Source organism: Podarcis tiliguerta (assembly GCF_965153285.1).
Source record: "Podarcis tiliguerta genome assembly, chromosome: 2".
Classification (NCBI taxonomy): domain Eukaryota; kingdom Metazoa; phylum Chordata; class Lepidosauria; order Squamata; family Lacertidae; genus Podarcis; species Podarcis tiliguerta.
In genome coordinates this window covers 41,215,534-41,239,351 of record NC_139535.1, presented here as the reverse complement: position 1 = coordinate 41,239,351, position 23,818 = coordinate 41,215,534, and the positions used below count along the sequence as shown (strand labels likewise).

Below are 23,818 nucleotides of genomic sequence, written 5' to 3'. Positions count from 1 at the left end.
TTCCTGTGATGAAATATCTGAAAGGATCTTCACACACAAAAAGAAATTATAGAGGAGTTGGAGTTATTTATTAGTGGATAATTCATCTGTTCCCAGTTGTATCAATTAGGAGACTCTCTCTTGAGGAGTAAGCTTACTTTCCTCTAATCCCAAGCAATGCTTGGATTGCACTCTATCACAAAACTTGTGTGATGCTACAAATTGACGCAGAAGGCAAATTGGAAGGTGGTAATAAATGGGTCTGCCTCAAGTAGGAAGAGGTTATCTGGCACTGTCTTTTAGTGTTTAGAGCTGGTTTTGACAAACCAGGAAGTCTAGGTTAACTGTCATTTCTCTGTACTTCGAGTCCAGGAAACAGTGGTTAATAACTCCCAAACAAGCTGTAGCTTCATTTCTGGCTTGTCACTAACCTTGGTTTCCTGGTTTATTGATTATCTTATTCATAAAGAACTAGGCAAGAAACACTAATGGTGAAATCCAGTTCACCACCATTTTCTATACCCTGAAAGACCAGCTTCCATGTGAGCTCACTAACTTGAAACTGTTCCAGTGAAGATAAATGTACTCGCTTTGCTGAGCTCAGTTCTTAAACTAAATACTTAACCTTGGTGAGTACTGATAACAAACAGGAAGTATTTTCCTGGCATTTTGTCATTTAAAATTTGTCGTTTAAAACTTTTTAGGAGCACAGAGTGCCATTACGGCTACTGCTTCTGAAGTGTTTTGGAGCAATGTGCAACTTGGATGCTGCTATTATCTCTGCTCTGGTGAATTCGGTCCTGCCAATGGAGCTAGCTCGAGACATGCAGACTCATACCCAAGGTAAGGCAAGCTTATAAAATGGCTCTTGCTACATCTCTGCTGCTGGTCATGGAGATCTTGAGGTGTTGTTGTTGTTGTTGTTGTTATTACTACTACTACTACTGCTACTACCTACCTACCTACCCACCCACCCATCTGATCTGACTGGGTTGCCCCAGCCACTCTGGGCAGCTTGTGGGGTATTGTGGGGTTATGAAGATTGGGCATCCAAAATAATTGTTACAGGTATTTGGACAGCAATCTAATCCACCATTGCAAGAGCCTCTGAGATGGGTGTTAGTAGGAAATTAAGACTGGTGGGCACAGTGGAGTTATGCCACCAAGTTGAAGCAGGGCTGAGGCTGGACTATAAACAGGAAGAAAAGAGAGGGAGGGAGAGTAGATCTGAAAGTACATTATCTTACCCGTATCCTTGATCAATTGCCTAGCATTTCTTCCATGCTTCTACATCCTTGGAAATCCTGTCGCAAGCTGAGGAAGCAGCTCACGATAGCCAAAGAGAGAGTGCTTGAGTTTTAGTTTGGGTTTTGCAAGCATCTCCCGGGTAGCTGAGTGAGTAGTAAGGTGCTGGTCTATGTGTTTTGAGTTTACTGGCCTCCTTCTAAATGATCATCCAAGTAGCTTCTGTTTCCATTTCTCCAGCTAAACTCTTCAAATCTTGCTCATTCTGAATTGTCATGAATTTGGGCCCCTGGGATTGTAGTTGAATGTTCCGTTTTGAGTATTTGGCTTCACTAGCATTTCATTTAAGTGACTGCATGTCTCCCAGGTAAATCTTCAAGAGGCTCAGAAGTTGGCTTGGGTGAGTTTGGAGACCATTGATAAAGGTTTTTGGGGGGTACGATAGCTTGACCGTTCTATGATGGAAAGTGTGTGTAAATCTTGGGGAAGGGTGGCCTTGTGTATTTCTGATTTAGATATGAGGGAAGAGCAATAGCATGGATATGGCTGGGGGGGGGGTGAACTTGCCTGGTTCAGGCAGTTTAAAAAGGGGCAGTAGATCTTGATCTCATGGGTGACCTCGTGTGAAGCCATGTCTTTGAAAGCAAAGTTTTGCAGAAGAAAAAGATTGGAAATGCTTTCATTAGACAGAGAACATTTTTTATTAACTAGGTTTAGCAGAGCCAGCTACTTCTGCTCTTCGATATGTATAAAATATGCAGCAGGCTGAATAAATTAATTCTGCAGTTTGTTTATTGCTGCCAAGTGCCGATTTAAATCTCTTGGCTTTCTATCTGTTCCATGGCTTTGATGGGCAATGCATACATATCTCGGAGAAGGAAGCCCATGGTGTCTTTCTAGTGGGCTGTATCTTGTTTCCTTTTACCTTTTTATATTCAGCTGCTGAACATGGAATAGTTAAAAAAAGAGTTGCTGTCTTTGACTTAGTGGTGTTGTCACCTGTTGCCATCTAGTACACTGGCAAAAGAGTGGGAGTTTTATTGGGATTTAATGGGCTATTTGATTTTTTTAAAAAATATCAAGTTAAGTATCCCTTAAAAATTATCTGGCTTAGTATCACACACACACACACACACACACACACACACACACATGCTGCAACAGACTGCCACCATGGGAACTAGTTTAATTAGAACTCTGAAACTAATGCAAGCGCACATGATAAAGTCTAGACCCTTAATCTTTTAAAACTGAATCCATAATCCACTATCAAACGTGGCATTAACAGCCTGCTTTTCTATACAAATGAATAACCCTTTGAAGGTAAGCATTATAAATGATCATTATATGACTACCCATATTTACATCCCATCCTTTGACTGAGCTCAGGGTAGTGAGCTACTTGTACAGGTGAACTACCTCACTTTATCCTCATAGCATAGTGGTGGGAGGTTAGACAGAGGGTGTTAGCTGTGTAAGCTTAACTCTGATCTTCCCAGTCCAAGTTCAGCGCTAACCTTTGCACCCCACTGCCTCCTGCAATACAATCCTGTTCGGGTCTGCTCAGTAGTAAGCACCTCTGAGTTCAATAGGACTTCCTCTCATCCAGGTGAGCATAGGATTGCAGCCTTACCAGCTCTGGGTGGGATTCAGCTGCACAACATACATCCGCACAAGCATTTCAGCTTGCCATATGGAACAACTCCCCCTTCCTCTGTGTAGCTGTATACAGTGGAACATCGGTTGTCGAATGTAATCCATTCCAGAAGGCCATTCAATTTCCAAAACATTTGACAACTGAGGTGCAATGGGTGGGCAGAAGATTCCATTGAGAAACGCGTCTCGGAAGCCATTTGACTTCCAAGGCACGTTCGAAAACGGGAGCAATTACTTCCGGGTTTTCACCATTTGAAAACCAAAACGTTTGGCTTCTGAGATACTCAAAAATTGAGGTTCCACTGTATCTAAAATGAGGTTTGCTGTCATACATCCCAAGGCTTCTGATAAAGGATTTGGAAGCTTAATGGCTTTAATCTAGAGTTACAGGTTATAGGGAAGAACCGGACATTTACCAAATGGGTGCAACGTAGCTGTGGTAATGAGAAACTGTGTTCCATCTGTCTAGGGTGCAAACAGATCTGTTTGATAAGTCTAAACAGAGGATCACTACACAGTTTCTTTGAAGGACAAAACTTTGAAGAGAATCCATTGGCCATCTTTAAGAAAATCACAGTTCTGTTTTGTTTCATTTGTCGCATTCAAAAACCATTTGAGGGGTACACACTCGGGTGCTAAGCATAGGGTTGATATGTACCAGTAAGACGGCCTTTCCTCAGTGCAAGCAGCAAACAAGAGAGAGGGGATTAATTAAAGCCAGCAGAAGCACAAGGTAGGCTAGAGAACATGAATGCCCTGCGCTTGATCGGATGCAACTCTAAGCCTTGCTGAGCTGCAAGGGGCTGAGAGGGAATGCCAGGCTGCCGTTATCTGCATACAGATAGCCAAGATTGTTCTGCCCTGAAGGTATAAAAAATCTGACAGTCACACTTAACACAAACAAAATGGGAAAACTACAGAGCAGAACTAGCATGGGGAGCAGGCGGGCGATGTGTGTTCCTGAGTGGGTGGGATGGTGATCTGGGAGATGGCAACTGGCTTCTCACGCAACGACCTGGCTTTGCTCTGTGATACATTCATTCATTCCCTGTGTTGCTGCAATGCAAATATGATCTGTGCCTGCACTTTATACTTGTTATGCTTATAGATGTCTGAGCTTTCTCTTTATCACAGCAGTTTATTGATTGTCCACAGTGTCTGAAGTTGTTATCATTTTCTATCTTGGCATGCAAAAGTCTCTGTAAGGGTGTTTATTTCTGCTGGTTAAGATGGCAGTACTTGAAGCTGTAGTTCTCATTGTTCACTCTAGCTAGCGGGAAGCTTGCCTGGATTTTAAGATTAGTCCTAGCTTGCTGGCATCTAAAAATAAACTTTCGGCTCCATACATCACTAATTTATAAGTTCATCTACAGGCAGATGTTTTTATTCTATACTCCGTATTTCTCACAAATGGATTCCTTTTTTCATCTACTGCTTGGATAATTCAGAGTTCAGGTGCCCTTTTAGACCTCTAACTTGTCTTTGCTGGGGGGCGCTGAAAAAGAAGGTCTTTTTTGTCTCCTGTTTCTTCCTCCCTCCTACAAGTCTATCTTGCCAGAGCTGTGTGGTAGCACCTGCACAACCTGGCCAGCCAATTTAGCTGTCACCAAATGTGCAGACCATGTTCTCCTGGTAGCTGCCCTGGGCTGTTCCTTTGTGATCTCCCTACAGATAGTACCTTCCAGTCTTCTAGAGTCAGCCTCTGGCTTTGTGGCCAGTAGTTGCTTCCTGGTTAGTATTAACTAGCTTTTGTGCAATTGCGCCCTAACAGTTTTGTTTTTCAATTCTGCGCGCTTCAAATACAATACAATAAGCTGCTAAGGGAAGAGACCATAAGGCTAGATTATAAATATTACATATGCTTTCGTTTGACTGAAGCATCTGCTTCTGGAAAGGTATTCTGCCCCATGCCCTCCTGTCACGTTTATTTTCAGCTTGAGCATTTTCTATCCCCACACAGCACATCTGAGGAGCATTCATCTTGCGCACACACTATTGCTCATGTGTTAGCAATGGCAGACCTTGACAGGTATGTGATTTTGACAGCCAAAACTATCCAGCGCTTTCCCTTCATGTCAGTTACCAGTTCATTTGAAATAACACTTCACAATGAAACAGGACTGATCACCAAGACAATGAAAAAGTGGCAAGGGGCAGTGAATACTTTGCCACCGGTCCATGTCAGCCATTTCTTTCTTTCCAGGGGCCATTTTGTGCAACAGTGCTTAGATGATTTCTTTTTCTTTTTCTGCTGTTGCTGTCACAAAACTGTAAACAGATTCTCTCATGAAAAATGACCTTGAGTGCTGGAGTGATAGAGGCTTACTTTGTTGCTTGGAACTTGGGAATCGAGGCTGATCTGTCTTCTGATAGACTGCAGAGCATCTAATCCCTTTTGCGGATGGCAAAGAGCAGAGCAATCCATGCCAACTCTCAGGCGGCTGGGGATTGTTGTCAAGCCAGAAGCAAGCGTTCCATTGGATCCTGCCTGGTGCTTAAAGAGGAATACTGGAGGCTAAAGCTCTCTGCATGGATTCTGGATGCTTTTGATGAAATAATGCTTTCCCCTTGTGCTGATGCAAGCACCTTGGCTGCCGTCCAACTTTTTCTGCTAGATGCTTCTTGCCCCTGGACAGCCACTTTCCTGTGGTGCTTCTAGTCTGCAAATCTTTTCCACATGGTATTTTTGGGGGGAAGCTTATTATAAGACGCAGCAAGGCAGTATTAACTAGAACAATTCTGTTTATAATCCACTCCTGTAATCAACTGTCCCTTGTCATTGCTACATAGAGACACAACACTGCTGTCAGTTCCACATTTTTCTTTTGCTCTCTCCTTTTTTATGAGCTTCACTTTTCAAGCCCTTCCAAAGTCCTAATCTTCCTTTGTTGCATTTGCGGTCCAGAGGATTGGCTTTGTGGTTAAGTTCAGAAAACATTCAAGCTGACTCAAAACTCTGGGTAATGCGGTTTTCATTTCCTCTGCCCTTCATAAACTGGCCTCAGCTTTGTGTGTAGTGTCAGTCATCATAGGTCCCCCCTGGTGAATTGTGTCTTCAAAGTGAATTGGGTTGTGGTTTTTTAGTCTTCATAGAGCTACTGGTAACCCTTTCCCCTTCTCCTTTAATATGCCCAGGATAGAAAAGTGACTGGTCACATTTGCTAAGAACGCACCATTTTGCCGTGGCTTAAGAGAAATGAACTAGGTGCTCAGAACAATCTTAAGCTTTTGTATCAATGAATTTAGCATGCACTGAATAATTGAATTAGCTTACATATTGCATTCGGCTTCTAGCATTCCAGATATATTTCTTACAAATCTTTAATTGCCTTAGCTCTTTTCATTCCTCTGCGAGTAACTGCTACCGGGTACAATACCAGAGAAGATGGTAGCAGTGGCCAGTGGCAGCTTGTACACTGCCACTTGCCACTGCTGCCCAGTGCAAAACCAAAGCACCTGCTGCAGTGATGGCTTGATATCTTTAGAAGGCCCATCAGCCCCAAATAGTTCCTTGCCTAGAATCCCCATACACTGGTGGGCATGCTATTTGAATAGCAGAGACCCTATACAGCAGAACATGTTTCATTGTTCTGCTCTTTCCTTGTTTTAGTTTTAGGGTGCTTTTGAGTTGTTGACATATTGTCAGATCATGTATCATTTCCCCCAGTTTCTTTCTCCTTTCTCTTGGCTAACTGGGGCTTCTGCTCCTTGACTCCTTTCCTAGGCAACCAAAGGCCTTCTCCCAGGCAGCTGCACCCATAAACAAAGCTGATGGTGTCTGGACACAAGAGCTTCCCCCAGGATGGCACATTTGCTGGTAAAATAACAGAGCGAGGTACCTATGAAACATTGGCGCTCCCTAACCTGTTCTGGAGCTTCAGGGAAGCCTGTGTCCAACCCTGCCACAAATTCTTATGTTCATCTGCCTGACTGGTGGTCACATCCAGTGGAGGGGGATGGTTGTGCCAGATGAAAGTTGGGACCCACCTGGGAAACAAAACATGTTGAGAGAGAAATGGACAAATCCACACTTTCGAAGTCCAAGTACTTTCCTGCTAATCGTCACATAGAGTACATAACCCAAGTATTGGCCTATACAGAAATGAGCCAACTTTTACTGGGTTATTCATCGCTGCACATAATAACTAGGCTGTGTAAACCTCTCCATGCTTTAATGATCTCTTGTAAACAGTGCAGTGCATATTTCATTGTGGCCATATGCCCTATCATGTGGCGTTTCTTATTTAAACCCCTACTGGAACATGCCAACTAATTAAGATTCAGGAAAGGCAGTGGCTGTGATTCTGTGGAGCGCTCATGTATAGATGCTGCCAGTGAAAATTGTGCTATACTAGCAGGCTGCAGGACAGGTTGATGCATGAGGTACAAATGTGCACTGGAAAGGAAGCGAAAACGCACACCTGGAATAGTCTGAATCTCAGGTGACTTGTAGCCAAACTATTGCTGATTTATGGGAAAGAAATGTGTTCTACAGGAACGGCTGTAAAAAACAACACCACCAAACCAAATTACAATATATGTGAGATCTTGAAATACTATTTGGGGTAGGGGAAGCTGTTTAACCCAGTTGTATTATATATTTTTTTAATTGTCCTGCTTTTCTTTCACGTAGGAGCTCAACACAATTAACAGCAAAGCAAACAAACTAATCCATATACAAAGGGCAGAATTTAATGTGTGAGCAAATTTCCAATCGTGCCCAGAACCTCCCCTTTCCCTCTTCCCCCTTGCAGCCCCCCCCCCACTATCCCAAAATCTGTTCCAGAGGCTCCCCATACCTTTTGGAGAAGACTCTGAGGTCCGTGGAAGGCTCTGGGAAGTGGGGAGAAGAGCGGTGAAATTCCTCTGGGCAAGCAGAAGTGTGTCCTTCTCCAGCACAGCATTTGATAATGTGCCATACCCCCTGTTTTATTAAAAAGCAATCAAATCAGAATACTACAATAATACAATTAGCAGTCAGAGAAATAGGAGAAGAGGTCCTGTCCCGATGTGCCTCAGTAACGAGTTAAGACCAGGAATTTTTATTAAATCCATTTTTCTTTAAATGTGTGCTCTAATGCCTTAACCAACCTTGTTTTTCCTTTGAAAAGCAAGTTTATCCTCCACGGTGAACTTCATTTGTGTAAAATTTACTTCTGGTTTGGTCTAGTCAATTTTACCAATCTGAAATGTATTGGGCAAGAGGTGATTGGAATTAGGAAATATGAAAGCAGGGAATGAATAGACTCTTTCCTCTACTGCCGATTATGTTTGTGCTATTAGAGCCAATGGATGGAGGCAGCCTTTGCAGTAAGGAGTAAGTCACCACCATTTTGCTCAACAGCAGGGGTGGCTAATCTGTGACTCTCAGGTGTTTATGGGCTACAACTCACATTGTCCTTTACCATTGGGGCTGGTGGGACTTGGAGTCCAACAACATCTGAAGGGCCAGAGATTTCCCATCCTTGCCCTGCAGAAATCAAACTCTGTTGCCTTAACCAGACAGAATGGATATCTGAAAGTTCAGTTAGAATTAACATAGAACACGTATTGTAGAAAAAAGATAAATCCAGCAGACGTGGAGCTTGGCCCTTGCCTTTTGCAGTGACATGCTGGTCTTTGGACCAGAGATGAGGAACCTGTGGACCTCCAGATCTTGTTCAACTCTAAGTCCCATCAGCTTTAGCCAGCATGGTCAGGGGTCGGGGATGGTGAGAATTATATAGCAACATCTGGCAGTGGGCAAATTCCCTATATTTAAACTTAACAGTTCTGCATGTAGCTCTTGCATACTCCACTTCAAGACTCAAGACTTTGTTGACGGTATCAAATATCGAGAGAAATGTACCGTATTGGCCCAAATATAAGCCACACTCCCCCCCCCCCCCCATTCAACTGTGAAAAGTTAAAATGTGGCTTAAATTTGCGACCTTACAAAAATTGGCTGTTAGGATATCATTGCTGAAAGACATACGGTAAAACGGAATGGGTGTGAGTGCCTGCAGAATTTTAAGAGAGCGGCTTATATTTGGGTATTGTCTTTTTTTTCTTTCCCTCCCTTGAATTTTAAAGGTGCGGCTGATATGCACTTGCGGCTTATATTCGGGCCAATACGGTATCTGTTTAAGAGCTGACACCATGCCGGAAATGTAACGCTTATCTTCTGATCTGCTGCATTCATTGTATAATCTCTTTTTCCGTCTTGACTTTTTTCAGTGTGGCAGAAATTTTGCCTTAGGGAAGAAAGAGAGCAGACCTCCAAGCAAGCCAGCTGCCTTCCTTCAGTGGCTGTTCTAGATGCTTGCCGTATCTAGATCGCATGAGCATGTGCCCTGGTGCAGGTGTAACTAAACTCATGGCTTTCTTTTCCAGACCATCAGAAGATGTGCTACTCCGCTTTGGTGCTGGCTATGATATTCTGTATGGGAGAACCGCTGCCATATCATCACTATGGTGAGAAAAAGCTCCTCCACAGGGGGTGGATGGCAAGCTGCCACTGAGCAGAGGATTTCTGCAGCTTTTTTAACCTATAATTAAAGAGAGACAGCTTGATCCGAGATTGCTCTCCACAGTCTGGGAAACGGCTCACCAAAACGCTTACAGGGAATATGAGAACTGGATGGAGCCCAGATGAGTGAAAACTTGCTTGGTCTTCCCTTCAGAACTGTGTGTTGAATTCAGCTTCCCCGAGATCAGTCAGGACATTTGTTGGAGGGCAGCCATATCTTTCTTATTAGCTGATAAATGGCCCTAAGCCTTCAACTCCGTCCTTCCACAGTCTGTGTCTGTCTATTTCATTTATACCCCACCTTTCCTCCAAGGAGCTCAAAGTAGCATACATAGTTCTCCTCATTTTATCCTCACAAACAACCCTGTGCAATAGGTTATGATGAGAGCAGGAAAGACTGGCTCAAGGTCACCCAGTGAGTTTCATGGCTGAGTGGAAATTTGAACGCTGGTCTCCCAGATCCTAGCCAGGCACTCTAACCACGACACCACACTGGCTCTCATTAAACCACCCTTTCAGGGCAAATAGCAGCTTGGGAGGAGCAACTTTTCAAGGGAAAATATGCAAGAGGAAAGGGGTTAAATCCCTCTCTCCCAGCACCATAGCTACCAATCCTAGTCCCTCTCCCCAAGAGCTGTGTCTAACCAGCAGGTGGGTGGGGCGAGGGCATAACAGGGATCCATACTTGGATTACCCCTCTTTTATCATCTAGTTTGGGTCCTCAGTTAGTGGAACTGTTTGGCCTTGGTGACTGCTGTACACCTACTTAATACGAATACAATACAATATGATCCATTTAATGCACATCAGATACAGACTTCCTGTCTTTATCACATGGACATGGCTAACATAGTTTCATTTATTTCAGTGGATCTACTCTGAATAGGACTTAAATACAACCCAAAAATGAATAACCCCAGTGTCTCATTTGCTACTCGGCTTTGTGAAATGTAGTGGCTGGCCTTATAGTTTTGCTCCACATACCAGAAATCACATCCCCTGTGGAGTCCTTTAAAAAAAACAGAACAGAACAAAAACATTTCTAAACATATTTTATTTTGCACAGAGCACCTCAATTCCCAGTTTGTCCAGTTTCTGTTGGATGTGATTGAAGATGGGTTGCCATCAGACACCACAGACCAGCTGCCTGACCTGTTCATTAATGTTCTTCTGGCTTTTAACCTTCACATTCCAGGTGAGTAATAAAAGTTTTCCCAGCTGAGACGATGCCAAGGTTTGCAGTGAGCTGTGGAAGATCTTTCACTACTGTACTTTGTTTAAGTTGCAAGAAGCCTCTGTCTAGGTTCTGGAATGGGTAAGACACAGATTTAAATAAGACACTTGGCCATGCTCTACAGGTGGAAAGGGAGCAGATTTACATTTCTGAAAATATGAGCTCAGGTATTATTAAGGGAGATTTAAACTGCTTCTGGACTAACCAGCAAGCTCTCATTTCTTCACCTCTTCCTCGAGAGGGAACACATTTCTTCCAACTTGGTAAACATGGTTGGCAGTTTTCCCCTTGGAACTTTACACTGACCTATCAGAGCTCTCCTTTTGCACTGTGATTAATATTTTCAGTTGGCTCAGCAACATGCACACATTTTGGCACAATTCAGGATTAAATCCACAGTCACCTCCTTTCTAGCCAGTTCCATGGCCAGCTCTTCTAGGGCACTGTCATTTGAGGTATCTAGAAATTTTGCCTCTTTGTCCGGGTCAGAACACACCCTTGCCCAGTCTGTGTGAGGCACATTGAAGTCATGCATTATGAACGTGCTTTCTATGTTGGATTCTTCCCTGGTGGTATGTCTTCAGTGCGGAATTAGTTTTGAGGCTGGCACTGCCCCCTAGAATTATTCTGTGGATGAAGTTATTCCATTGGGGAGTCCTGGTTTGTTTGACACCGTGCCCTCTTTGATGTACACAGTATGCCCTTCCCTGTATCCCCCCATTTCTCTTTCCACTAGGTTTCCTTTTTGCCCACTACATCTATTCATCCTCCTCCCCCTGCTTTCCCCAATAGCTAAAGTGTGCATGTGAGAACTGCACTTTCATAGTTGTGCTCCATGAAATGTGGAGACTCAAAGCTGGGGAGCTGGAAGGAAATTCCAGTCTGAGACTTTGTTGTAACAAGTACTGGGTCCTTAGCAATGCAGTTAACTGGGCATCTTCCTCTTTTCGGTGATTGGCAGGTGTTCTGCTTATCCCTTGCTGTGCCTTGTGAATTTCATTAGCTGTAGACGCATTGTAGGTTATTCCTTACAATGGCATTCTGCTGGGCAGCACTTTCTCCAGGAATACTTGATCTCCCCTTGTTCCTGCCAGGCTGAGCCTTTTGGGAAGCAGCTTAGCTTAGCCTTGCTGTTGGTGATTGCAGGGACTTTTTAATGTAATTTTTTGAGTGGGCAGTCATAAGCAGGTCAAAACACACCGTGGTATCAGGCTGCATCTTGTTAATCCTGAATATCTTGGCAAATTATTACGCTGCCAAGTTCTCATGGCCTTGCCTTAATTGCTTTCTGCTTTTGCATGGGATGCCTTTCTACCTTGGCTTCATGAAGTGGAATGGATTAAGCAGCTATAAACACATCCAGTAATTTGCCACGTAGTATTTAAGGGATAACATCATTAAGATATGGGTTATAGTAAAGTGTGTGTGTGTGTGAATAAATAAATCTGTTGCATTATTAATCACCTAATAGAAATGGATTTAAGTCTATTTTTTCTTCCTTTTTATTCATTACAGTTTTCTTCTTTCAGTGCTGGCTAGTTTGAGTAATTACACTGTTTCACCTGACGGGCAGAGCATTTATATGAATTATTTTGCGCCCACCTGGGGTACAGTGGGAAACTGGAACTTAGTCAAGAACTTAGAAACTAATGCTCAGCCTCTTTTTGGACTGCATTTCTTTTTGTGTGGAAAAAAGTCTATGTCTTTCAAGCCACCAGAGTGTGTAATGCAGAAAAGGCCACAAATTCTGCTTCTCTGAAACCTGTTCAGTGTGTGTGTGTTGTCTTCTGAAATGTTACAGATATTTCCCGGCATGTAGAGGTTCTACCCTTTTCTTCCCTGACACGTCTCTGCCTTTCTGTTGTCTTGCTCTGATTTGCCCTAAGAGTGCCAACTAGTAGTAGACACAGCATTCAGTAAGTGCAGATGGAGGGAGCAGTAATGGAGGCAAAGACGTCACCATGGCAAGTTGAGGTCATTTGCAAATTGCAAGGGACGGCAAGACAGAATCAGTTGCCTTCTTCCATCCTTATGGGTTTCCCTGCCCACTTCATATATAGCCATATTGTATGGTAGGGGACGTGGGTGGCGCTGTGGGTAAAACCTCAGCGCCTAGGACTTGCCGATCGTATGGCCGGCGGTTTGAATCCCCGCGGCGGGGTGAGCTCCCGTCGTTCGGTCCCAGCTCCTGCCCACTTAGCAGTTCGAAAGCACCCCTAAGTGCAAGTAGATAAATAGGGACCGCTTTCTAGCAGGAAGGTAAACGGCATTTCCGTGTGCTGCGCTGGTGCTGGCTCTCCAGCTGCAGCTTCGTCACGCTGGCCATGTGACCCGGAAGTATCTTCGGACGGCACTGGCTCACGGCCTCTAGAGCGAGATGAGCACGCAACCCTAGAGTCGGACACGACTGGCCCGTACGGGCAGGGGTACCTTTTACCTTTACTATGGTTCTGAAACAAAAACAAATAAGCCCAAATTCTTATTATAACCATGTATCTCTTCCATCCTAGGCCTTCCAAAGCAACTTGCAGTTGAAAAAGCATAAATAATGTAAAAAAAAAAGATCATGTAAAAGCGGCAGCACAGTCTTAAGGAATAAGATTCTTTATTTAAGGAATAAAGCACAAAAAACATAAAATAGAACAGAACAGAAATCCTTAAAAATATTCCCCCCTACACATGAATAGTAATGAGATTGTTGTCCATGAAACAAGGGGTGGGAGGTAGCTGGTGCAAAGTCAGGTGACTCAGACCAATGGTAGCCCTGGTTGGGCAGAGGCTATGGCATCTCAATGTTGTTGGGTGTTTTTTTTAAAAAAAAACCCATTTGCATTCATTTGCTGCCTTCATTACAAGTTGTTCAGGATGGGAGTATGAAACATACAAAATTAAACTCAAACCAGACTGTGAAACACTAGCTTTTTCACAGGGAGGAAGGGAGCTGTTGACTACTTACTCCTGTCTCTTCCTCCTGCACTTCCATGCCCATGCTGTGTGATAGAATGGCATCAATTATGGAATGTGCAGAAATAGCGGTGGGCCTCCACTGCGTGGCATTGTCTGAGCCTCTTTCTGGCTTCTTCCCATCCCCTGTGGTGGTGTAGCGTAAGTAAGCTCAATTTTCTATATGGTTGTCTGAATAATCTTGGCTTCTTAGTTGAGCAGGTGTAGTTTGCTGACTGGAGAGTAGGGAGCTTCACATTACCTAGCAAGACATATTTCTGCAGCTGAATTTTGCAGCATGAACCCTGATGACTATTTCAGGAGCAAGCTGTGAGCCTGACGCAGTGACTAGATGCAAACGCACACAGTAGAAATGAAGACGTGTGTATAGTATAAGTTAAACATTTGTTCTAGAATCTTCGACCAGATTTTGAATACGGGCTTCCATGGCTTTAATGCTTGATAATGGCTAGTAGCAAATTCAGTAGTTTCATGTATGAAAATAACAAAAAGCTATATTTTTAAAAAAGAAAGTAGAGGTATTGATTTTTTCCCCCAGGTGTATAAAGTAATAAAGAAAACTAATAAATGGAGGATACAGGTGACAGCCCAAAGATTGCGGAGGGGACACATGTATAAAATGAAAATGGCATTTTTAACAGACAACTACGTTACAACACTGGTTGCATCATAACAAGGCTTCATACAGCAAGGGTTTCTCCAGATGACATATTTCTTGAGCATTCATCTTGACACGCTTACGGAAAGTTTATACAGAGGTTATACAGTGTCAGTTGTTTACTGAACATTGGTCCTGATTGGTTTGCGAGGAAGTTATATGACAGTGAAGAGTCATCCTGATTTGCTTGCTCCATGTCTTTGTTACTTCATTTCATTTCATTTGTTCATTTATTAAATATACTACCCTTCATCCAAAGATCTCAGGGCAGTTCACAAGATAAAAATACAGGATCAAAGTGCAAATAAATACAGTGGTACATCAGTTTAAGAACGGTCCGGTTTAAGAACGATTTGGTTTACAAACTTCGCAAAAACGGAAATAGTGTCTTGGTTTGAGAACTTTACCTCGGTCTACAAATGGAAGCCGAACGGTGGAAGGGCACCGGCGGCGGGAGGCCTCATTAGGGAAAGCGTGTCTCAGTTTAAGAACAGTTTTGGTTTAAAAACGGACTTTCGGAATGGATTAAGTTTGTAAACCGAGGTACCACTGTAGTTAGAACAAAACCGTAAGCCACCCCCCAAACACGTTTAAAAGGCCATAGAATATTAATCAGCTTTACATCTAGTATAATGAGAGAGCGAGAACACCCTTTCCCTATCTACTTTCTCCACACCAAGCATAATTGTATACACCTCTGTCATGTCTCCTCTTACTTGCCTTTTCTCTAAACTAAAAAGTCCCTTGCTTCCATTCCTTTGATAATTTTGGCAACCCATTTTATTGTGATCTTGCGTCAGCTCTGCAGTAGCTGTACATGGCATTCCCAGTGCAGTCCCAACAGCATTATTATATTGATATGTTCGTGTTTGTGAGACCTGATGGAAGTGGGATGTGCATCCGGGTTGAGTGATCACTGTGGGGAAACAACACTAGCCCTGTTCAGTCATTCTGCTTGGTTGCAAGCCTTAAACACGAGCAGAGACAAGCATACAGAGCTCCACCATTACCCATGTCGCTATCCCCATTGTGGAGGATGACTATGAAGCCTCCTCTACTAATAAAAGATTCCCACACATTGTAGGCTCCTGAATAAGTGGTATTTTGATTGGCACAAAGACCCCCCATTCATAGAGAGAGACCCAACTTTGCATCGCGACGCTCCAGATAGGTATTGTAACTAAGCCAGTTATAGGCAGCTGGTCACTTCTAATAAAGCCTGTTTTATTTCTTAGTGCCTGAGCATAATGTGATCATGGTTACCGTGAGCAAGCACCCCAATGTCAAAACCTTCACAGAAAAGCTTCTTCTTCTCTTGAATCGTGCGGGTGAGTTTGTCTGCAGGTTTCTATTACTATTTCGAGATAACGGCAGCACTAATGGCCAAGTAGATCTGAAGAGTGGCACCTGCTGACATTGCAGAGGAGGAATAATTGGCAAACAGTTTCTAAGCTCCCGTGAAGTTTTCTGCCTTTTAAAGTTTCTAGGCCAGGGGAGTCGGTTCTGCCTCTGTGGTATAAGGAGATTGACCTGCTGGAATGCAGGTAATTGCTCAGTTAGTGGCAGAACGGCATGCAGTGACCTTATCTGGCCAAAGAGCTGTATTCCAGGTGTGTAGAACTGGACAAAGCGCCGTATGGAGTGCAGCTCCCCCAACATCTTAACCGTGGTGTCCTTAGAACTGTATTTTTGGGAACTGAATTTTTAATAGCTGTTTGCAATCAGTTTGGAGTGTCTTGGTTGCGAAGCAGAATAAAAGTATAATAAATATTTAGTGCAAAGCTCTGTGCAGCTGCTTCTCAGGGATTTTGAGATCTGTATAACCAGGGAAGATGGTATTGAATAAAGAATCTGGTAGCTGATGTGAAATCCTAATAACCCTCCCCACTTCTTAAAAGCATGCTTTCTAGCCTTGGTAGTCACTGTAACAAGCCCAAGGGACCCCCACCTTTCTTCTGTATTTTGCTTCAGCTTTTCCCTTCCCTCTTTCAAAAGGATTTATGGTTCGACAAACTGGTCTTGTCATCAGCTTTGGATCTATACTGATTCTCTTTGTGCCCAACCCCCAGTGATATTTTGAAACCAGGGTGTCTGAGTGGTTGTGCATGTCTCAACAACTGGATTTCCTCCCCCCACTGGCACACTGTGATCCAAAAACCTCCAGAGTCTAGCTTCTTAGGGGATCCTGTTGTGTTTTCTTCCTCCCAACCCACCAGCTTTTCAAGTAGCCCACCTATAGAATACTTTGCCAGCGCTGCACATTGTGTTGAGTCTGCTGTAGAGCCTATTGTAAAGCACTTCATTAAAGCAGGAGAGCTTTTCCCCTACACTCTCTAATTCCCTAAGTATTCTACCTATGCCTTCCTAACAAAGGATTGTGTGGACTAATGTATTTAGCAGCATGGGGGTCCTGCTTGCTTGTGTGTGTGTGTTCAGGCTCCCTTTACTTTGTTGATTTGCTCTTAAATGACTTCCTGTGTTTCATGCTTCTACTTTATTCCTGGTTTAAGCCCTTTTCCAGACTGAAAATGATGTTCTTAGCACACTGCAGGCTGTTTTTAGCTTTTGAATCTCCTTGCCTTGGCCTCCTTTCAGATCCTTAGTAGTTGCTAGAAAGCCTACTCTTGACACCTCACTTTGAGTTTATTTCTCAAATGCCAAGACTTAAGCAAGGTTCTCCTTGACTGCCTCCCTGCAGCTACCGTCTTTGTCCCTTGTGCAGGAATATATGTCCTGCACTTACACTTTTTCATGTACGGAGCTGCAGTGAAGTGGTCCATGGAAGAAGTGGGTGTCTTAGGGGGTAAGCTAAATGTTACAGCTGTATGACCCATGTGTCAGAATGCAGTTTATGCCAATTTTCTATAAAGAGAGGCGCTGATAGAGAATACAAGGCGAGGATAATGCACTTGTGGAAAGCTTTCTCTCTCCTCCTAGGGCAGTGCTGCAATGGGGAGGGAAATCTCTCTGCTCTTCAAGAGACTGGCTTCTTTGCTGCTCAGAAACTAGCTAAGCCTCTCTGTCCACGCACATTGTGTACAAATTGCTTCCTTCGGCTAAAGGGAGCTCGTGTCTATGCATGTCACAACAAGCTTCTTTCTCTCTAACTTGTGATCAGACGACCCCGTGTGCATCTTCAAGCACCAGCCGCAGCCGCCCCACTCCGTGCTGAAATTTCTACAGGACATCTTTGCCAGCAAGGACACGGCAAACATCTTCTACCACACAGACATGATGGTGATGATCGACATAATTGTGAGGCAGATTGCAGATCTCTCTCCCGGAGAAAAGGTACTTACAGAAAGAAAAAGAAAGCCCATGCCTCCTCTTTGGAAGTTTGAAAAAAGAGAGGCAGAACTGAACATGAGTGAAGAGGTAGAAGCTTCCTGGTGTGTGTCTGAATGGATAGGCAGCTCTTCCAGCTTGCAGGCATTTGCCACACACTTAAAAGCAAATCTTCGCATCCAGCAGAGTTAGAAAGATGCTCTTAAGAAGCCAAAAGGGACAGCCAGTGCTACAGCTTTTACCTTTTGTCAGTGGGGTTTGTGTACAGGCTCTGAGGCTACACTTGCTGTATAATGAAGGTGCATCTCCTGGTAGTGCTGGAATGCTAGAAGCACATTATGCCAATGCTCTAGAACTGCAGTCTTCAACCTTTTCAGACCCAAGGCCCATCTTCAACCCAAACATGCATTTGGGGACCCACTGCTTAAGTTTTCAGCCACATATTTGTGTGGTGGAAGCACTGCTGCTGTGACTCACCATAGATCAGGCCACAACCCAATACAACCTTGGAAGTTGAACGGAATCAGTTCCGGAAGTCCGTTCAACTTCCAAAGTGTTCGGAAACCAAAGCGTGGCTTCTGATTGGCTGCAGGAAGCTCCTGCAGCCAATTGGAAGCCGCTGAAGCTCCGTCAGACGTTCAGGTTTCAAAGAACGTTCGCAAACCAGAACACTCACTTCCAGATTTGTGGCATTCGGGAGCCAAAACGTTCAGCTTGCAAAGCGTTTGGGATCCAAGGTACGGCTGTATTAGGTCCTGAACCACCTGTTGAAGACTAATGGTCTAGAATCTGCATTTGCCTCCCAGGACCAATTCAATGTGCTCCTGTTTTGCAATGAAGTTCTGATGGGTTTGGGGCACCAATATTTCGGCATCTTGCTTCTGAAATCACTTTAATATCATCCTGATAGCATTTGTGCTCCAGAAGCTCAAATGGGCACAAAGGTTGTGTTTTGTTCTAGTCTTTCCATTGCCGAACTACTTTTTCTAGGGATTCACTAAAAGCCTGAATTATGCATGCATAAGATATATTTTTATATTTCATAGTTGCAAAGAACATCTGTTCTTAAAGCTGTCACCCATCTCAATTTTTTTCCGATAAGCTAGACTACAAGACCAATAACTATGGATGGCTGACAGCTTCTTTTCAGAGGAGGGCTTCTCAGTTTACTGGGCCTTTGGCCAGTCAAGGTTGGGGATTTTAGCTGTCTCTCTTTTTGGATTCACACAGTGAGCCTGAAACCTAAAGGAATGTTTCTACCATCTCCTTTCTCCCCTGTGTAACGCAGTGAAGCTGTATATTCTAGAGTTTGCATTCTTTCTGGCCAGGGTTAGTTGAGTAATTTTTCTCATCCCTGAAGCTCCTTGAAATGGAAGAGGCACATCTACCACTGGGATGTTGTTTATTGAGCCACCTGAGTCCGAGTCCAGTTGACTAGTATTTGAAAGCCATTCAGCTAATTCGATTGGTTGGCTAAATAGATTTCCAGAACTCCTCTGAAAGTGAGGGCCCCTACAGACCAATGGGGAAAACAAAGATTGCAGGGGAATCTTTCACCTATGAGCCTATTCTGTTTGCAATTGCTTGTGCTGCAGACTTGCGCTTGGCGAACAGATTGTTTTCCAGTGTCTGTGTTTCTGCTTGTGTTTATCTTGCTGCTAAAGCCCTTTTCGATGTCTTCTGTTCCCGCAGCTGCGGATGGAATACTTGTCTCTGATGCATTCTATCATCCGGTCGACGCCATACCTGCAGCACAAGCACCGTTACACTGACTTGCAGAGGACCTTGCAGCGCATCATGGTGGAAGAGGAGGAGAATCAGCAGTGCCAGATGGACAAAATGATAATCCAAGAGATCTATAAGGAGTTTCCAGAAATATCTCCTGGAGACAGCTAACTGGTGCGGGGAAAGGACAGTTTGGGGTAAGAATGCCTCTTGTGGTTGTAGCCTTTCCATCCCTTTTTCCAGTACCACTCATACCTTATTGTCCCTTCAGGTGAGCCCTAAGGTTTAAGTGGAGTGCCATAAGACCCTACAGAAGAAATGTTCAGCGTTTATGCAAGTCAGTGGGCAGTTAGCTAAAGTTGATTGTTGTCTGCCCACTTCTAAGGGGTGGGGCAAAAGAGCTGGAGACAAAAGACTTGTCTTCACAGATGGAGTGCTTTGACAAGTCTGGGAGAATATACCTCCCTAGAGACCTTTGCACAGGAGAGAGGGCAGAGGCCTGTGACCTTGAGGGTCTTTGAGCTGCACCTAGGATCCCAAAGCAAGAGGTCTCTGCTGTCAGCATCCATTTCCACCGGCATTTCTTGTCCTGCCGCTACCCAGTGGAGTAGGCCAGTGTTTGCGGCCAGCTTTTGTAACATCTTGTCTGCTGCGTCTAGTGCTCAAGTGCTGCAATCCTAGCCAAGGGAGCTGCTGCTGCTTGCTACTCTCTTAGTCCTGTGTCCAGTGAGCCTTTCAGTCCTTTTTAAACCCCGCTGCTTGATCTCTGGGTTAGAGACCGGCTTACCTGGGGTCTAATACAAGTAAGCACCTGCTTCTGTTCCTGTTCTATGCCGTGGTGTTTGCGCTTGAATTTCTCGCCCACGGCGCCAGCAGAGCGATAACGATGGTCCAGGCAGCAAGGGTTCCTTCGACAGATCTTCTGCCTGGACTCACTGCTAAGGTGTGTCCTTTTTGAGAGTTGCTGCTTGTCTCCTGCGATGTACTGGCCTTGTTGCCTCTGGCACTGCACACACAAGGACCATGTATCTGTAGATGGCAGCGCACGCTCTTCTCCCTTCAGCCTGGGGGTGTTTCTTGCCTTGAGCTTAATAGCAATTGGTTCTGCCTAGCTTTACCTTTTTATGTCCTGAAGGCTGCTTAAGCCTGGTATCTGATAGCTCTGCTCCTTAATATGCACAAATCGGAAGAGCTCCCTTTTCTTTATCTAATTCCTCCAGGTCTCCTGCAAAATGGATTTGCCTGCTTTTTCCCTATTTAGATCTTTCCGACAGGCTCACATACTAATACGGGTCTGTAGTATCTTAATAAACATGCACGCTGCCAAAGCTCTTTGCAGAGTGGGTAAACAAGAGCTTTGCAACCTTCAGTGTAGAAGTAGCTTGAATTAAAACTGGAAATATTTGGATAACCTCTAAACCTAATGTGAACCAAATAAATTAAGGAATTGCCTTGGGCCAGGGCATCTGCTTTGGTATGATGTCAGTGCCGGGAGCCTCTAGAATTGGCCATCAGGTTTGATCTGGTGAGCAAAGTGTTAGTTTGGGGGTCACTGTCTGAGACGAGTGAACAGCCCTGTTTTTAAGTGAAATGTTTAAAATAAAAACCATTGCGAACATTGAAAGGGATTTGTATTTTCATAGAATCAAATAAACGTAGTCAATGGATAAATATTTGTGTGTGTGTTTTTAATTTGATAATATTTGCATATTCTGTATCAGTTGCAGGATACTGGAAGTGTGTTTTTACAAAGGGCAAGACAACACTGCAAAATTGCTAGCTAAAGCAGTCTGCACATGTCGCTAACGCTTTGTTTTATAGCCTTGGGCCTGGTGAGGCTTGGTGACTTCAAAACCTGGTTGCCCCCTGTTCTCCCTTGCCTGCTGCACTTCACTCCCAGAACCAGCTCAGCAGTGCAGATAAAGTGGGTATCTGCGGTGTCCCAATGCAACAGGCACCCAGCCATACAAATAGGAGCACATGAACTTAGACCATTGCACTGCTTCTGGTGCGGCAAACTCCCAGTGTAAATGGAGAGAGTACCCTAGCATTCTCTGCAATTTGAGCAGGGACACCTCTGCCCTGTCTAGGACAACCATATAATGCTTGCAATTCTCCTTCTCCCTGTCCCCACCTCAAATATGGGAGGATGAACAAAATGAGAACCACCACTCCAATAGGGTTTGATTCTGTTCGTTTTATACTAAATGATAAAAAACCTTGCAACTTTCCTCCTCCACTTTGACATACAACTTTTGCCAGGGGAGGCGGGTAGGAAGCACCAAGAGTTTCTCTTTGTTTTGTTTGTTTGTTTGTTTGTTTCATCCCAGCAGTGAATGACGTAGGTGGCTGGCATTGAGGAAACTGCCAAGAGCTTCTGCAGCCCTGTGTGTTCATTTGATTATCTTAAAATGATTCAATTACAGTTGCTTCCTAGCTTTGGGAGTTTGGGCGATTTCAGCTAGTCAGTGAGAACAAATAAGCTCCAGCTGTCTTTACTATTGGTGGGGGTTGTTTAAAACACCATCTTTTGCTTGAGAAGTGCATTAAGTGAGGTTAATTCAGCTTCTCTTCCCCAGTCAGGATATCATGTCCAATGCCGGGTTTATGTACCATGTATTTCGCCCTATAGGACGCACTTTTTCCCCTCCAAAAATGAAGGGAAAATGTGTGTGCGTCCTATGGGGCGAATGCAGGCTTTTGCTGAAGCCTGGAGAGCGAGAGGGGTCGGTGCGCACCAACCCCTCTCACTCTCCAGGCTTCAGAAAGCTCTGCGCAAGCCGTGGGAGAGCTTGCCTGCACCCAGAAGCTTGGGACGCGCTGAGCTCAGCACACCCCAGGCTTCCGGATTCGCGCAGCTCTCTGCTAGCAGCCTGTTCTGGGGGCTGGGGGCGGGGGAAGCTCGGGCTTCCCCCACCTCAGCCCCACACCTGGGGGGGAAATTCCCCCCTTTATTTCCCCCCCAAAAAACTAGGTGCGTCCTATGGGCCGGTACGTCCTATGGGCCGAAAAATACGGTATAAGCTAAACAAGTTATAGCTTAGGGCCCCACTCTCTTGGAGGCCCCTCAAAAAATTAAAGGGGGAAAAACTGGATATACATTTCCAAAATAAAAGATAAAAAACCAAATAAAATAAAACCTACATACAGTTAGAACTTAATCATTATTTCACTATTAATATACTTCTTAATTGTATTGCGCTATTAATATACTTCTTAATTGTATTTCAGTTCAACAATTACTTTGATAAAATACATATTTGGTTATGTGCAAATGGCCTTACATACCTATTAGGTCCATAAATTACCATATAACATATATTCCCATATTCCCATATATTACCATATAACATATATTCAACACAACAAACAGCGACAATCTGTTGTTGACAAAGGACAGCTGGACATATAAAGGGCTTAGGGCCTCATCAAACCTAAATCCGGCCCTGATCATGTCCTAGTGTGGTCAGATAATTACTTCTCCCATCTTTGGTTCTGCAGATCATGAAGAAGTCTTCCTCCTTTTTTCTTTATAGATTAAAACCATGACTGACCACTCGGTGGGCACTCCTCCTGTGTGACACAGAGCACTTAAGTCAGGGATGGCAAACCTGTGGCCCTCTGTATGAATGTTGGACTGCAACTCTCATGATCATTATCTATGATGGCTGGGGGCTGCCACCGAACCCCCTCAAATATTTTATTGGGGGGACCGAAGGGACCTCGGTCGCTAGGAGTTGGCTCCTATGCTCCTGACTTCCTGCCTAGTTCAGAATTTTGTGAAACTTTTTGAACATCAAGAGGACAAAAACTGAATACTTCATTCCTTGCTGTAGAGGCCAAATTTGTTGGGCTTATAAACAACCTATGCATGATAATACATCAAAATTAAGGTAGAGATAGATCTGTCACCCATGAATTGCATTTTGTCTGCATTTAAAATTGCAGACCATCACATTTTTGCTTGCAGGGCTGAATTCTTTTTTTTTTTAAGAAAAGCAATGCATGATGGCAGCAGGTACTGCTGACTGCTCCCTACACAATCTCTCTCTCTCTCTCTCAGATTGAAAATAGGTATAATGCAGTTATGCTTGTCTGCCAATCTCTGCTCTTCTGTGGTAGTGAAATAACTTCAATAAATTGAGAAGGAACTAATATCTCCAAGGTGCTTGATAAGGCCTTTCCAGGATATTGTACAAGGAAGATGAATAGCTTTTGCAAAGCCTTCCTCATATTGTGATAAGGCCCATTATGTAATAACGGTGTCCTATAAACTGAAGGAGACATCTTGTCAAAGAGTCTGATTGGAACGGAGCAGGCCTGGCATTTAATGAGATGCCTTTGACCCCTATGTCTGCCTAAACACCTTTCCTAAAAGAGGATAAGGGGAGGGGGATGCTATAAGCAGCCCCCTAGCAAGGCTATCTTTGTTCACTTTTGCATGTATGCCTTGTGCTGTACCCACTGTTGGCCCTAGAAATTTCAAAAATTGTGTGTGTTTTTGCTTTCATTTTTGACCCTACCATAAGAGTCCCTTAATCTATTTATACATTTAGTTGATGTC

General features: G+C 43.9%; 1 protein-coding gene across 2 annotated transcripts in view; it reads left to right on the top strand.

The window, feature by feature from the left end:
- Positions 1-20,925, top strand: part of NCKIPSD (NCK interacting protein with SH3 domain) — a 93,908-nt gene extending 72,983 nt beyond the window's left edge. For both annotated transcript variants that reach the window (XM_083419817.1, XM_083419816.1), the window contains 6 exons: positions 684-822; positions 9,253-9,333; positions 10,455-10,583; positions 15,480-15,572; positions 17,363-17,535; positions 19,222-20,925. In XM_083419817.1, the coding sequence (XP_083275943.1) occupies positions 684-822; positions 9,253-9,333; positions 10,455-10,583; positions 15,480-15,572; positions 17,363-17,535; positions 19,222-19,425 (819 nt within the window). In that variant the 3' untranslated portion in view covers positions 19,426-20,925. The remainder of the gene's footprint in view (positions 1-683; positions 823-9,252; positions 9,334-10,454; positions 10,584-15,479; positions 15,573-17,362; positions 17,536-19,221) is intronic.
- Positions 20,926-23,818: the final 2,893 nt, after the last annotated feature.